At 40.8% G+C, this 17,215-nt stretch overlaps 1 protein-coding gene across 1 annotated transcript in view; it reads right to left on the bottom strand.

Annotated features, from left to right (window-relative positions):
- The window catches only part of DNAAF5 (dynein axonemal assembly factor 5), a 161,800-nt gene that overhangs the window by 46,228 nt on the left and 98,357 nt on the right, over window positions 1-17,215 (bottom strand). Inside the window, exon 10 of the mRNA XM_078664908.1 lies at window positions 1,149-1,299. Coding sequence (XP_078521034.1) covers window positions 1,149-1,299 — 151 coding nt within the window. The remainder of the gene's footprint in view (window positions 1-1,148; window positions 1,300-17,215) is intronic.

Genomic DNA, 17,215 nt, shown 5'->3' with positions numbered 1-17,215 from the left:
TATCCTCTGAAGCTGATCCGAATTTGACAACCCCGAAACTCCCGCCCCATTTGTTGCCGCTGCCTTTGTGTTAGCTTGGTAAACATTTTTAATCATATCTAGAGGGCTGGCTCCCAACCTCCTTGTACTCAAATTCCTTAATGGAATAGCAGCTAATGTGAAGATCCTGATGGAACAGCAAACATTTCCTTATGAAAGTATCCAATGGATACATTTTCTCATGGCATTTTACCAAAGACTGTAAAAGGAAATTTCTTCAAGAAGACTACCTAGTGGAGCCATTTCCTCTTTGTAATGTGGAATAGTGCTATGTCCAGACATATAATCAGGATCTAAGATTTATTACGCCTAAGTCCATATTATCATATGTTGCATGGTCTTGTACAATTTCCGTGATATTAAAAAATTTCGAAATTTTACTGTCAATTTTGCACATTATCGGCCATACAAGTTGTTTGGATCAATAAATCTGCTATCAAAAATAAGCTGTTGTTACTATATCCCTCATATGTGAAAATTACACAGGTATCCCAAAAGCACAAGTAAAATCTGCTCTCATTGACCTTCAGTGAATGGCCCCTTTCTCACATGGCACAGTCCTGCTATTTTAACTTCCTAATGCTGTTAAGATATTTTTCAAAAATCACTACTCAAATTGTAATTTTTGGCACGATGACATTTTTCTGGGTGTCACACACATTTTAAAAAGCAGTTTGCAATTAGTCCTTGCCAAACTGATTTACATTTGGTGGTAATTCATTCGCAGGTGATAACTAAAAGAAATACCCCCAACTGACAGAGCAAGTTGTTTATCTTATTTTTTTTTTAAAGGATGCAGACCATGTATGAGAAGTTTGAGATCCAGTTCAATATCGTGTAAAAAAATAATCACTATGTCTACGTGATAACTCTGGGCATGCGAGGTAGTTTGGGGTAAAGTCTGAGAAACAATCACTGATTACATTGGGATTTTAGTTACTGAGATGCTGATAAATCCAAGAAGATATCTACTGTGGTGGAATGTGCTGTGAATAAAAGTCTCAAGTAATTCACTTACTGCTGAATTCCTATTATGCCATCAGTAATCTTAAATCTCAGATTTTACTTTTTAATGCTCAAATTGACTTGATTAATAAACAATCTTTTACCTGTTGTGATGAAAGAACTTCACTCTGCAGAAGAGCCCAAAGGCAAGAGACGGCTGTGGTACGGATGGCAGCCGATGTCCTCCCAGCATGCCACTGCAGATTAGGAACTAATATATCTTGTACCATAGTCTCCAGATAAAGTTGGAACTGCCTTAAGCCAGAAACAAGAAGGAAAATGTGCATTGTGAGAGCAGTACAAAGCAGAGGTTTTCTTTCCAAGGCAATTTGTCATTAGTCCATTAATCCTTTTGTGTACTGGTAAATTCTGTTGCAATGAACTTTTCAGCGGATTGTTAACTAAGATAAATGCTGATTTTTTTCCGAAACCATGCTGTAATTTTTTGAGGAAGACATCAACACTTATCAAAGAGATACCAAAACGCACACTTGCAAATAATTGAAATAATAACATTACACCGTAGAGGAATGTCAGAATACAGGCTTTACAATAATCCGGAAAAACTGGACATGGCTAAGGACTTTTACTAACGAAAATAAAAAAACAGACAGAGTTCAGCGATTAAAGAAGATGTCTTATAGTTACATTCTTCACAAATAGCCTTTCCTTTCTAACCAAGTAAATGAGCACTACATAACCATGTTTGTGACTGTGGCAATCTACTTACTCTAACCATGTAGTATACTGGCACTATTATTTGCTCTGAAGTATATGGAGAGAAGGTGTCATTAAATACTTAACTTCTTGGAAGCCAAGGGGTTAAGTGCTATAAATATTATCATGCTCAAACAGAACAAGGGCGGGTGGAGGGCCTTTGCAAACTCTAATTGACTCTAAATTTATTGTGCGGATATGCTCCCAGGCATTTATCATCACCCTCAGTGCTTCTTCTAAATGTTCCCTCTTATCTGGCCTTTACAAATGTCAGAGCTTGGGTTTTGTTCTAATTAGTCATTAACTTCTGTTCTACAATAACCTTTAATTACTTGAAGTACTACTTTCAATGCAGTCTTGTGTGACTTGACTGGGCTTTTAACATCTGCATAATGCAATGTGGTTATATATTTTGAACCTAGTTTTGAAAGCAAAAGACAGCTGCTCACAATTTTCTTTAGCACAGGAATACAGCGAGGCAAGCAGTGGCGCAATAAAAGCAACCCTAACACCAGTAAAACATACTTTGCATTACTCTATGCAGCCTACCCTTACGGGTGCCCTCGTTATTCTGTGGATCACTGTAATCAGGAGTATCAAGCATCTTTATTTTTATTATATATTTCTTTACTTGCATTTCAACACGTATAACTGTATGTGAGTCGTTACAGGATATAGTGATAGCAGAACTTTAATCTATTCGTTTTGATAAGTATTGCACACATTACAGCATGAATGCAAACATTACAATAAATGACAGCTTCACATTGTCAAGCGATCGATTCAGAACAACTTTTTCAGGAAGGGAAACAGGAGCATCAAGCATCTTAGCACACCCCAACCTGAGAGTTTCCAACTTAAAACTCATCAGTCTACCTTATCAAATGCAGTGGAGAAGTTCATGAAGTGAACTTGCTAGGAGAAGCACCCTTCTCCAAGGCATGTTTAGGCTTTTAAACAAATACTCCTGAATTGTGTGCTGCAAACAATCATTTCCTTAAATGTGGTAATCAAAGTCATATGAACTTTGAATGAACTTAATAGCATTAAATAAATATAAACACTGGTGTTTGAGACTTCTGCCTTCAGCGGCGGCTCCTCCACTAAGGCGGAGGAGCGTCGCCCCACTGCTCTGCGAGCAGTTTAAAAAGGAAAACTAAAATGATAACCAATGTTATCATTTTAGTTTTCCATTCTTGCTTGGGTGTGGGGAAAGGGATGCAGCAGGGGCCAGGGGGGGAGGAGTGGTGAGTACACTAAGTGCACTTGACAGTTTGGTTGGCCAAACCACCATGCACACTTTGCAAGTTCTTCACCAGTTGTTATGTCCAGCCTCAGTGGAGAACATGTACAGCCTCAGAGTCCCTCTCTGGCACCAAACCACGGTGCTTAGACCAATTACAACGCTGCCGTAAGGCAGCATTGTGATTGGCTAGGGGAGTTTGGGAGCCCATGTGCTTCCTGGTTCCTGCAGTTGACCGAGGAGCCAAAGAGGACTGAGAGGCAGCGGCTGGCTGGCCTGCAGGATAGTGGTTTTGTTTGTAGTTTTCATTTACCCCCGTTAAGTAGCAGTCACCACTGATAACCTTGTGCATTTACTGAAGCTTCCATAGTGGAGAAGTAACCCTATCCAATATTCTAATACTAGTTTTGGTTGAAAATAACTTAATTGCACATGATGTGCATCGAAGAAAACATTGGCTGGCAACAGCTTAACATTAGTAGGGAGATAGGAGACTTTTTGTTGTTGTCTGCCAAACCACTTCAGCCTTGTATCCCTCGCAAAACTTTTTCCTAGCCCTGTTGTATCCCAAGAAAAGAGAAATAACCATTCAGTGTTTTGCAAGTGTGCTTCTAGAAAAACCTAGTGTAAAGTGCAGAATTCTTTATGACTGAATTTATTACTTACTCATCGACGGTCTGCTATGCTAACTGGCATTTAGGACATCAACGCACGACCTCCACTTTGGTCTGTCTTGAGAATTTTTTTGTACAGTTCCCTAATTGTGGTTCAGGGTCTTCATTTCTTTTTCCACCGTTCGCCTCTGGATTTCTATGGATTGCCTATCTTCTGTTTGCCTTTTGTGGTCTAGTGGAAAGCTGTGCTTGTGATGGATTATTGTTCTCTTCTGATTGAGTGGCCTATCCATCTCCATCTTTTTCTCATAATGATGGTGTCTGTGCTCTCCTGCTTGCATTTGGTGAGCAGTTCCTGGTTGGAGATGGTTCGCGGCCAGAAGATGCACAAGTTTCCTCTCAGGTTACTGGTGTGGAAGACTGACAGTTTGGTGATGTCAATCTTTGTCATCTGCCAACTGACGCTTTTTGCAAACCTACGATTGGCCAGGTATTACACCGAGACTTTCACAATTGAACAAAGACCAACTTTGTCCACAACATCATTATATCCTTCATACACCAATATACGCCCTGAGGAAGTCCCGGGGTGGATGGCCATGTAATGGGGCAAAACATGCGTTGGCTGCCTGTTCAACATTATATAGCTCCCGTTAGAAAGCTGCCTAAAAATTGGACCCATCACCGCTGCTGGAGAACCTTGCAGGTGGCAGGATAAGTTGTTCGAAGAACCTTCACAGGCTCCATGTAAATTAATACCCTGACATAAAAGTGTACCGCTTAGTGCGCTTTTACATGTGTACCACGAAGAAATACTTATTTTCCCCCACTCCAACATTTGTGTGTGTATGGTAATTCCCAGGTTGACTTTATGTATTCCTTACCCAACCTTTCATACACAGCTAACAGTATATGTTTCAAACAGTATTGAAAATTGTGACAGGCAGAGTGATTATCCCGTGTATTATCCATTCTGTTGCAGGTTTTTCTGAAACTGTTAATGGTAATCTTTCCAGTTTTTCAATGCTCAGCACCGTATAGTCTGCGCCTCTTTGTGCCAAAGTGATTTGTTTATCTGTAAGGTTAAATACAGAAAACAATGACGTGGTGTTGATTAGACGCCATGGCACATATCCAGAGCGAAGATTTTGCAACGTCCAGCCTAAAAGCATTATAGAGCGTAATTGCGACTGTCCATGCTGTAGCATGAGCAAGTCCTGTTCCATTAGGTCTATGGCAGAGGATACTATGCTGTCCAAAGAATACATTTTTGATGACAGGGTCGTTAACCCATTGTCAACTACAGAGAGTGCTTTCTCTAAATTAATACGATCAATTTCACGTATTCTTTCTGCAGTCTCTGCCTGTGTCGCTTTCCAAGCTTCATTATAAATGGCATATATACCTGCGTATATGAAACATTTATGACGTCGTTTTGCAGGACCCAATAAGAAGTCCCTTAAATCAACGCCATCTTTAAGTAAAGATAAGTGTTGTTTAACCTCTGTAAGTGTAGATTTTTGTAGCCACTCAAGGCACATTTTTCCTACACTGTAAGTTGTTACTATCCCTGGATGTTGTCTCTGGACATATCTTGGATCTGGCCTAGTTACTGTAAACCCTTGTGTCTTGTTCAGGAATCTATCTTGACAGTTATTCGTGTCTGTGGGCCAGAGTAACCATTTTTTCCAATTAGGATCAGTTCTGTTTTTTAGTTAAATAGTTTTTACGTCAACCCCTCCCTCTGAAGTGTTTTTGCTATCAGGTGTAGGTGTAGGTATGGGCGGTTTGTTAAAATCTTTTATCTTGGCTAGGCCAAGACAGGATGTCTGTTGCACAGTGTCATTCAAAAACATTATTTTTTCAGGGATAATGCAGGCTCGAAATAAAGCTTCTATGCCCTGTACTTGCCAGTCTTTTGAACCCCAGACAGTTTTTGTTTTTGTGTTGTCACTCCAAAAGTCAAAACCCAATGAGGACAGCTGGACATAAAAGGCTGCTGAATAAATTTGCTTCATATTTGTTAACATACTTTTCAATCCTGTCTTATTAACATTTATAAAGTAAAATGTTTCTGGATTTGAGACATTAAAACCTGGGAAGTATGGAAATTTTTCATAGAATGTTTTTGAGCTACCCTTTGGTGGCGTTGGACAATGTTCCCATTGATTGAAAGTATAAACATTTCTAGGGTTTGCAGATTTGTGCAAGTAATGATGACCATAGTGATTATAACAATACATTTGTGCGTAATCTGATGAATCATGTTTTGTACATTTTGCAGACATCTCTAAATCCGACATCATATTATTAACAGTCTCAAAGTCCCAATCATCAGAAAACGTGCTGGGTGAAACAAAGTCACTCAAGGAAACCTTGAATTGATGTGGAATCTTCAGCAGCTCCGCAGGACCATAGATGTCATAATCAGTCCTGTTCCATGCTATACCACCAGCTTTAGGAGCGGATGTGATGTTCACTGATGTCAAGTCTCTTAGTTCACGATGAGATGATTTATGTGGCTTCAGGATCAAGTTGATGTTCTTACTTGCTGTGTCCATTCCATTTATCAGCATCCCCAAAGTTAATACCATGATTAGCCAAAGTAGGAGAAAAAGTAAGCCTAGCACAATCCAAAGTTCAACCCATGGTGAAACCATATACGTTTTTTCAAGTTGTCGAAAAAGTTCTGTTACTTGATCTTTAAAAGTTTTATTTGCTGGCGTCATTTCATGCTCACTGGGATCCTCAGAAAACGTATCAAAGTTAATGAAATAGCCAGAGGCAGTTCTGTCAATTGTTGGAATTGCATTAGGAATTTTCTAAATCACTGGGGCTACCGGATACTTTGTCATATTAGTATAGTCAGATGTTACATCATTGTAGACAGGAGTGTCTTGCTGAACTGTTATTTGGGTCTCAAGAGGCGCAAGTTCCATAGCTTTATTGCTTAGTCCTTTTTTTCTCACTGCAGATTCTTCAAAGGTGATGATTCTTTCAGTTTGAACCTCTTGGATAGTAGCAAGATTTGGTCTTCTGCTACATCGTTGTAGTCCACTGGGCCTACTACTTATTATCGGCCACATGATTTAGTTTGACCAGGTCGATGGATACAAACCTGTTCTCTTTTCTTCCAGAAAAGGGCGGCAGTAACACGGTTCTTGATCCGTGGATTGCTAGCACAGGTACTTGTTTTCTGTAAGAAGGCCCAAATTCCTTCTTATCCGCGATCTTTTCTCTGAGTAGATCCCCAATCTTTGGACTCCAGACAGGCCTTGCTGGGACGGGTGGTTCTGCTTCAGTGGTCATTGGCTTCTGTATTGTATTGCTTTGACTTCTTTTCTTATTTAAGTCCTGCAAAACAGCCAAACGGCCTTTGATATCAAAGGGTTTTTGTTCTACCACTGAAGTGTGACGATCGAGGTCCTGGACAAGCATTCTAGTATTTCTTGGCAGATTATTTAAACTACGTTGGACACTTATTAGATAGTTGACCCACCCGTCACCCGAGCCCAATACTCTAGCTGTTATAGATTGCTTTATGTCCCGGTTTTTTCTTTCCACTACAGAATTTCCCTCAAGATGGATTGGACTCAAATACCACAATGCAATGCCCAGATTGGCCATGGCCTCTTTGTAAGCTCTAGAGCTAAAGCCAGGACCTTGGTCAGAATGTAGCGTGCCGATTGCATATGTGCCGATAAAGACTCGCAAATCTTTTATAACAGTTCGGGCATCAGCCGAGCACTGAGGTCACATCCAAATGAATCTGTCCTAATAGTTATGGGACTGCATTTGTCCATGGGAACGTTTGCGTGTAGATAGTCTAATGCTGTCTAACAAAGGTGTCTGTACTGGGCTGGCTACACTGTAGTCAGGTATCTGGCGGCGTTCGTTGCTGTGATTTCTGTTGCAGTCGTGGCAATTAATTGCAAACTAGTGAATGTGGGCATTCATCCCTGGCCACCAGTACGTCTCTTAATTCCAAAATGGATTTAGAGATCCCATGATGTATCAGACCCTCTCCCATATGTGCTTCTTGTATCAAAGCTCCTCTAAGTCTCCTGTTTGGGATTACTCTATCCCCCACTCCAGGGATTCGAGCAAAAGGGACGGAGTTGGCATCAATTATGTATGCATATTCGAGTGGATAGTTTAGAGGTAATGCTTCACCGCTGCCTTTGCTTGTGGCATTGACAGCGAGCATTGTTTCGCCGTCTATCTTTGTTTTTGAACGAGTGATTGTAGCTACGGAAGCCGTTTGCACACCTGCTTTCGCGGCTTCATCAGCCAATGAATTCCCTTCAACGTGAACTCCATCACGCTGAAGACTCAGTGTATGGATCACGTGAGTCTTTTGTAGTTCTTTCTGTAATTGAACTACTTGTTCCCAAAGAAACTTATGCTGGTTTGTGCCACCTTTTGCATCTTTGAAACCGTTTTGAACCCAGTTCTGCAAGTATTCATTGTAAGATTGAACGCAGTAATACGAATGGCACACTATGAGTGTGGGGAATGCGTGATCGGTATTTTCAAGCGCCATCTTGAAAGCCTGTAGTTCAGCTCGCTGAGCTGTACAGTCTCCTAGAGATTGAGTTTTTGTGACCATAGGTCGGAATTTACCATTGCGCCAGCGACCTTTAACAATTGCGCACGCAGCACTAGAAGCTTGTTTACACCAATTGCGGGTTCTGTTGATCCGTCGGTAGAAATTATACATTCGTATTGTTTCAGAGGCAGAATTTTAGTTGGCAGAGGACATTCTTGTTCGTATTGTAAAAATTCTTGAGTTTTCAAGTAGGGGTCAAAAACGTATTCAACGTCTGTTGCAACAAGAGAATTAACCCATTGTATCCATCTTGGATGTAAAGCCTTTGCATTCGGAATGCTTGCTTTTGTTACTGCCTCTAAGGCAGGTACAGGAGTAACGACCATTATGCGCTTACCATATGCAAGAGCTCTCTTTTGCTACTGCAGTTTGAACCGCTGTCAGAATTTCTGTAGAAGTGAATTTCATTTCAGCTTGTGTGTACAAGTGTGATTTGTAAGCAATTGGTACCTTTTCACCTTCATTAAAGGTTAAGTACGAGAATCCGCATCTTCCTGGGATTATTCTGATTACAAGGTTGCGTAAGTTTACGAGTGTCTGTAAATGTGATGTTGCTAACATTTCGGTTTGCACTGAACGCAAAATTTATGTATGTTTTAGAGTCCAATTAGTTTGTTTGAAATCAGGTTTGATTAATTCGTAGAGAGGTTTAACCCTTTCTGCGTAATTTAGAATTTAAGTTCTTCCAAAATTCAGGAAACCTAGAATTGACTAAGTTTTTCAGTGTTTTTGGAGGTTGGAGCAGCACACTTTTCTAAAAAGTTGGCTGCCAGGCTTTTGCCTTCACTTGATAACTCGTATCCTAGAAATAGGACGTTGAGGTGGGCAATTCTTGATTTCTTAAAGCTGAATTTATACCCATCAGAGGCGAATCCAAGTATAATGGTATTCACTCTGTTCAAGTGCCTGTCCAAGTCATCGTCTGTTAGATAGATGTCATCGACATAAGATAATGCCTCATCATCATGCGTTTCTAGTAACTCTTTTACTCTGGCTGAAAATAACCCCGGACTATTCTTGAATGCCTAGGGGAGATGACAAAAGTGACGCTGTGTCCCCATGATTGAGATAGCGGTCAAGTTCCTGCTTTCAGGTGCAATGTTTTGACAGAAAAAAACGTTAAAAATATCTAATGTGGTTATATGTTTTTTACGCTCAATATTATTTATTAGTGCTGCACTGTGTGCATTTTGTACTGCAAATGTTTTGCAACTAGAGTTTAAATGTCTGTAGTTCAGGACTAGACGATATGTACTGTCTGGTTTGGAAACAGGAAACAAAGGATTGTTCATTGACAAGGTGCATGTTTCAATCACCCCTTGGTATTCATGTTGATCTAAGATCTCCTTTACCTGTTTTTTAGCTTCTTGCTTAACTGGATACTGCCTGTGTGCAGTTGGTTGAGTTTTTAACTGGATTTTATGGTGAGGGGAATCCTCATCCCATCCTACATGATTTTTATATAATGCTGTAGCCTGGGCTACAGCCCATTTTCTGGCGTAGGTGTATTTTAAATGAATTGGAATATGATTCGAGAAGGCTGGCATAATGATGTCTTCGCCATGTGGGCACTCCCTGACAAATTTGGGTGGCCAGTCTTTTTCAGCTAGAAGAATGTCATAACCCTTAGAGAGCGTCTCCCAAAAGAGCGCTCTTATTTTCCTAGCTATGTCCCCCTCTATCCGGAGCGTTACTTCATATACCGTATGGGGTACACTAACCCTGGTATCAGCTGTTTCAACTTGAATGTACTCATTCAGGTCCACTGTCTCCAGATGATCCTTCAAGATCTTGCGAGCTATGGTGACTTCTGCTGCGTTGTCCAGCATTGTCTGGGCCCACTCCCCATTCTTGAGTTGTGTCCTCAAGATCCTCGGCATGTCTTATTTTTAGACCTGCTACCTTCTTTTTGGTGAATAGGGTTTTCTTATTTTTTGGAATGTGTTGATCGTCTTTGGACTTCACGCATTCTTCTTTGTGTTCTGACCATCCTCTTCTTTCCGATTTCTGTGAGGAAGTCTGAAAGGTACAAGAGGAATGTGTATCAGTATCTTGATATCTATCAGGTTTTTTCAAATTATCCCTGTTTCTGAGGTTATACCTCTTTTCAGAGGGCTCCTTTGGAGGAGACCTACCTCGGGACTGAGAACGCTTCTCTTTAGAAGTTTGTTTAGTATTTTCCCACTTCTTTTTAGGAATAGTGAGAGTGTTTTTAATAAAGACCTTTTCAGGACTTTCTGTTAGTTGGGGTTTAACTGGTTTCCTAGCCAAACTATCTCTTCCTAGTTCTTCGTATGATTTTTCAATTATTCTGGCCAGTTCATATGGTTGCTCAGTTATGTCAATTTCCCTTATTTTTTGGCGGATCGCCACGGATGCTGCTTCACCTTTAATATTGGCTAATATTATAGCGGAGACCTGTTTGAAATCTTTCAGTAATTTCATACCCAGATTTAGAGCAGGTTCTGCCCCGTATTCATTTTGAATCTGTTTCAGGGCGTCTGGTATCACCGCCATAGACGGAGTACCATGTGTTTTAGTGTAGATTGCAGCAAAGACTGTACCCCAAGTGTCGCAGACCTCCAAGTGTGGTGCGATCCCCATCGGTAAACAGATTGTTAAAATTCTGTGTTTCTCATGAGGTGTACGGTCAGGAAATACTGCCTCAATTTGAGTAATTTTCTTGAGCTATCCAGAATGGAATTTGTTCCCTTTTTGCGGGTAGTTTACCAATGACTGATTGTATAGTCTGTGGTGTAATTTTATTTGTGTTCCCCTGGTGGGGGGTTTGTTGTGGATTCCTTATAGGAGGTTGGACTGTCAGAGTCCGTATGACATATTGAACCAATTGTCTATGTATTTTAATTAGTTGTTTTAGTTGAAGTAATAGTTCTGCACCTGACATTTCTTCAATGTCAGGGTGTGGTGTATGGCTGGCTAGTTCCGGCCATGTTGCTCTTGGTCTACCTAGTGGACCAAGCCTGGTAAATTTGATTTTGATGTTGTAGGGCACTTTTAAACCAGAGCTGATGCTCTTGGTAAGTTAGTGGAATTTCAATGTCCTCGAAAGGAACGTATTCCGTTGGATTATCCTCTACTTTGTAGAAGTGCATGCGATACTGCATTTGCTTCAGGGAAGACTATCCATGAATAAAATGCCTCTATCTGCCGATATTCATCAGCCTCAATGACAAAAATTACCCTTCCACCTCTTGATGATAGGCCATTTGTTATAAGCTTTATAGCGATGGTTTTCCTTAGGTTTTCCGGGATGATTATAGCATCCGGGTCGGTTTCTTGGAAACCGGTAATGTTAAAACCCAGTTGGGCTTCAGTTCTTGCAGCTCCACAGTTCTCGGTGTCGTTATCCGACATTTTGTTGACTGAAAGTTTGCAGAGCAACTTTCAAGGAAACAAAGATAAGGTGCACAATATTTTGGAACACTGTATCCTTAAACGTTGAATCAAACCAAAAACTAATACATGGGATTTTTGCCCTACTCAGTAATGGCGGATATTTTATCCTTTTAGCCACTCTAGACATCTATTGGAGTATTTTACGGGAAAAATATGTCTCTGTGACAAGCACAACTGAGTTACTCCAGTATCTAGCGTTAAATTAGTGCCTTACCAAACGTTGGGCACCATGTAGTGTAGTTCCAATATTCCCAATAGGCTCTGCGCATTGGAATAACATATCCTATAGATTTGACGTAAGACTTATGTCGACTAGGTCTCTATCGAATATATTAGACTTAATTGTGAGTGCCAGCTAGCTCAGAGGTCACTAGAACCTTTCTCGAATACACAAGAAGGGATTAGTTTCTGACAACCGCATAAACATGACCACTTTGTTTGCCCAAGAATAAAACTGATCTTCAGAGTCGTGGAAACAATAGATAGATATTTTACTCAGTCAATCGTGCATGCTTCGTTTCATCAGAGGTGCAAAGAAATAGAGAGACGGGCGTTTTCAATAAAAGGGTTTTATTGAACAGTCTTCTTTCTCAAGCAAGTAAAGTGAACTGCTACAATCGTAATACTGGTTGCAAAGTATAATGCGTACAGTAAGAAGAGCTTTATAAAATAATATTGTAAAAGCATTGTATGGTTCGAGACCATAGATAAATACATACATAAGTAACAAAGGCTAAAAGTACTCAACTGGTGCTTCTAAAATACGCCTACCCTAATGTACCTAACCTAAGTCTAGTACGAGGGAAGAAGTAAGTAAGTAAGGTGTAGCATAGGTTTAGTTTTTCTTTGCCAAGAATCTAACCAAGATTTCTCTTAAGGTCTAATCAGCTGCGTACCCTGGTTTTAGAATGAAGGAGGTCTGGTATCTCTGTCTCAGGACTCGATTTCCCAACACCCCGTGAGGGGAGCTTGGAAACACTGGAGCTGGATCCTCAGGGAGAGACAGGACAGCTTCTCGGTCAGAGCGTCAGCTGGAGGGTCGGCTTCCTTCGGCACTTGCTGTAGTGAGCTGCGTCGGGCAAGTAGATAGTCAAGCTGCTCCTGAACCACTGTGTGTTTGCTAGGGCAAGTGTAGGCATATTTTTACCTTGAAGATACCTAGTTTGACCTAAAGTCGTACATAATAACGTCACCAAAGTTCTTTGAAAACTACATGATTTCTAGGACAAATCAATATTCAAGTAAGGGGATGTCCCCGACTGCTGAAGCGGAGTTTTCCAAGAAATCGTTGTGGCTTTTTGGAAATAGTGGAAGTTGCCATGCCTGTATTTGGATTGGATGGGTTATGTCTAAATATGGGTATTATTTCTATGTCCATATAAGGGCAATGTGATTTATACCTATATAAGGACATGAATCAGTAAATTATGCTTGGATTCTAAAATGCTACACAACAAGGGCTTGTGTGGGGATGATCTTGTTTTTTGGTACTTGTTTTGAAAGGTACGCTGAGGTTGCCTGTGTTGTTGCTGGTATTGGTAAGGACACTTAGAGGTTTGAACCCAATGGTAAAAACGTCTTTTGTCCTTGGGTTTGAACAGTTTGAATAATTTTTTCTGTTCTTCCAAAGCCACTGCTTTGAGCGTTTCCGCATCATTTTTCATGCGCAGCATTTCATATTCTGTGTGCTGCCCAAATAGGGACGATCCGGAGAAAGGAAGATCAGCCATTTTCAGTTGAGCGTCTGGTTTCAATGACGAGAGTCTTAGCCAGGATGTACGTCTGAATGAAATGCCAAGGCAAAAGGCAGAGGCGGACAGATCAGTAGAATCAACTGCAGCTCTGATGGACTGATTTGAAATGAGAGAGCCCTCTCTGATCATTTCTATATAATCCTGTTGCCTGCGATCTGGTAGATCAGGGATAAAAGATTGAATCCCTTTGCAATCTCTCTATGATATCTGTCCAATAATGCTGCCAAATTAGCATTACGTAAAGGTGTAAATATCATCCATTCTTTTACTTTCTCGATCAAGTTGTTCTTTGATCTCTGGAGCAGAAGCGCGCTTCCTGTGTACTGTGGTTTAGGATCCTCTTCGATGAAGTCCGGATCCTGAGGCAGAGGCTTGTAATTCTTTAAAAGCCTTGGGGAGGCAGATTTTACAGTATCTGGTGTAAGGAACGTATCCTGCACGATGTCTATGAAGCCTGGAAGGAGAGGCAGAAGAGGCTTCGGTGTAGCTCTTGGTTGTAGGGTTTCTTAAATAACAGGCACTGATGGTTGAGGAGCATCAACTTGGATATTGAGCTTAGAAGCTCCTCTAACTAGAGCATCTTTAAAAGTGACAATGTCATCAACAGGAGAAGAAGTAGATGGAGTTTGAGGTGGTGATGTTGGTGTATATGAAGAGGAGGAACCTGGAGATCCTGTTTTATGATGGAGTACACTATGTTAGTGAAGGGCTGGGAGATTTATGTCTTGCAGGAGGCTGTATGGGAGAAGGAGCTTACCACTTGCAGATAAGAGACATTGATGTCGCTCTGGAATGCTGTTGCACTGGAGAGATATTGAGAAGCTCTAAACTAACTGAATAGGATCAGAAGGAGAAATAAAACGACGTATGGGCGGCAGACTTGTGTCCTGTTTCGGTGAGAAAGGGTCTATACACTCAGATGAACCAGGCCAGTGTGAAGAAGACGAAAAGATCTCCATTTGAATGATGTTTGACATCGAGAAAGGTGTGTTCGCCGTCGTAGCAGGTTCCTCAGCGTGGAAGTCGAATGCTTTGATGTCGATACCTGATGATGACAGTCCTGAGAATGAGGTTTTTCAGATATAGATCTCCTTGTAAGTGAGTCTCTATCTGGTTTATGTCTTTTTTTCTGAAGGATACAGAGGGAGACCTCTCCAATCATCTCCTTTTCCTTCGTACTATGTCTGCCTTCAAATCCTCCATCCATCCTCGAAGCCTGATGCCTAAGTGTCTTTTTTGACATTTTACTGCAAATGTCCCAGCTTTTAGAAGTGTTGAGGAGACAGATCTAACACAAACTTTGTGGACATCAGAGGAAGTTTTCTTTCTGCAACCGGAAGGGCACTTTGTGAAGAAGGAAGGCATTTTTCTCACTAGAAAAAATGTTTAAAAAACTACCGACTTGACAGAAGAGATGCCACACTGCCGAGGAAAAGCTATGAAAAGCAGTAATAAATGTTTTAGAAGAGCAATAAAGGTGAAAAATTCACCAGAAATATTCCGAGATCCAGACAGAAGGAGCCGGAAAAAGAACTGACACTCTCAGGCAAACTGTAACTTCAGTGCATTGTGGGATGGGGTCCCTCTGGGATTCTTAAAGGTACAGGTCACATTTTTTACTTTCTAGTGTTAACCTAACATGATGTTTTTTCCTTGCATTCTACACTTTCTGGGACAGTCCCTTTTCCTATGAAAGTGTTGTAAGCTTTACAGTTCCTGCCGCCTGCAATCTCTAACAGCATGTTTCAGGAAAATACAATCCTGGCAGCCTACACTACAAATGAATGGAAAATGTATTTCAGTGACGAAAACGACACAGATCTTTTTCCTACATATACTACAATATATGAATAAGGTGTTCCGGGGTCCGTGCAGTCAGCACAGAATTTTTCAAGGTTTATGACATGCAGAAATTAAGGTTCTGTGAGAAGTAAAACTACCAAAGATGCATGAGCCAAGCTGCCTTCAAATAGAAGCTGGTAGGAACTTGCACACATCCACAGGGGATCCCACAAAGTATCTCAGAGAATTCGAGCATGTGAAAGATTCTATGAAGGCCACATTCCTCAGGATAAACCAGGTTATATGCAGTACTGTCAAAGATCATATATATATTTATTTATATACACATTTTTATATAGTGAAGCATAACCACCATGGTTCAGCGCACTTTATGGCTAACAAACAAGTGAGGTGAGGCATATCCTCTTCATGGGTACATTTAGTTAGGCACTGGAATACATAGGCATTCTATAAAACTTTTAGATGTTGGTTGCAAGGATGCATACATTTGGTTCTAAGTTTGCACTACACCAATGTTTTAATTGAATAGATTATATCCCTACATATATTAATACATGGTTGATAGATGGGAGACTGTGCTAATCAACACGGATGATTTCCACAATTATAATCCTTTTTCGCCATCAGTTAGGAAAGGTGACAATGATTTTTTTCACAATAAAGTGGAAATGACATTTCACGTTTGATTGGTCAACAAGGTCAATATCTGTAAGGCATGATTGATACACGAAGACACAGGAAAAATATTTCATTAAGGAGCATTGCCACAAGAGTGCACTATTGAATGAATGTTTAGTGATAAAAAGCTTGGTTATACTGACTTTGTAAGTTAACCTGCTTGAGGATTTCTGTGTGCCATATCAAGTGCTGTATTTACATATCTGCTCTTTGATCAAGTGTTAAATCCATGCATTTTAACACTAAATTAAATGACCTACATTCAAACTCCACAAGAAGATTTGATTCAATTATCCAGACTTCATCATGGAAATAACATGCACCTCTGATTGCAACTCAGCTGAAGCACAGAAATGGGAAGACCATCAATCTTGTATCACTGTCCATAGACTAGTGCCTGTGGAGAATGTGGAGCAAGTACACAAACACACAAACTGTGCCATGGCAACATAATTGTCATCAGCTTCCGTGCCTCACCATTTGAAATTTACAATATGCTATTTTACCCTTAATTATAATTACTCTCTATTCTGGAATAAGCAGTACTCTATTCTCCGTGCATATTTACACTTAGTGGGAATAAAGCTGCATCATTATTATCGAATATTAGTTTTTATTTCCCCAACTATAACATACTTGGTACTTTTTCATCAAGCTTTCTTACATCAAGAGTGTCTATACTTGGTAAATCAGATATATATACGTAAAGTAAGATGTCTAAGGCCATGCACGGTGGGGGGTTTAGAGCATGGCCATCCTGTGGTCATGTGCTGCACCTAACACCTGGGGTCGTCCATCCCACAGCTGCGCTTGGCTGAAGGCAGTTTGCTGCTTGGGGATGGATGCAGGGCCTGGTCTGCTGCATTACCCGGTGCCCAACTCCCAGCTGCACACAGTCAGCCTGCGCCCAACTCCCATTCCACGGATCACCGAAATGGTGAAAAAAATATTGACCCAGAGGGACGCCCACAAGGCTCAGGGGGTCAGGGTACCTCAAACCTGCCCCTTATACTTCATTTAATATTATTTTCTAGGACTCCAGGACCAGATCCCCTATTCTTAAGGCGGCGGCCGCAACTTTTCTTTCAGGTTGCAGCCACCCAATCACAAAACGCATTTGGCCTCGCGGATCTGAGGGTCCATCGGGGTTAGCCCCAGTAGCCAATCACAACACTAAAGGATTAGCAGATCCTCCATAGTGGATCTGCAGCATGAAATATTCAGAAAATGTTAACCTTCATTTCTCAAACATTACTGAACACATTTACACCAAATCACAAAAGGCACACTTCCTGGACCAAGATCAAGCTTTCTGCCCAATTAGGCGTCATTCTCT

The sequence above is a fragment of the Lissotriton helveticus genome, chromosome 10 (assembly GCF_964261635.1).
Source record: "Lissotriton helveticus chromosome 10, aLisHel1.1, whole genome shotgun sequence".
In the NCBI taxonomy this organism is placed as follows: domain Eukaryota; kingdom Metazoa; phylum Chordata; class Amphibia; order Caudata; family Salamandridae; genus Lissotriton; species Lissotriton helveticus.
The sequence above is the reverse complement of the archived record's forward strand: the minus strand, read 5'-3'. Positions and strand labels throughout refer to the sequence as shown.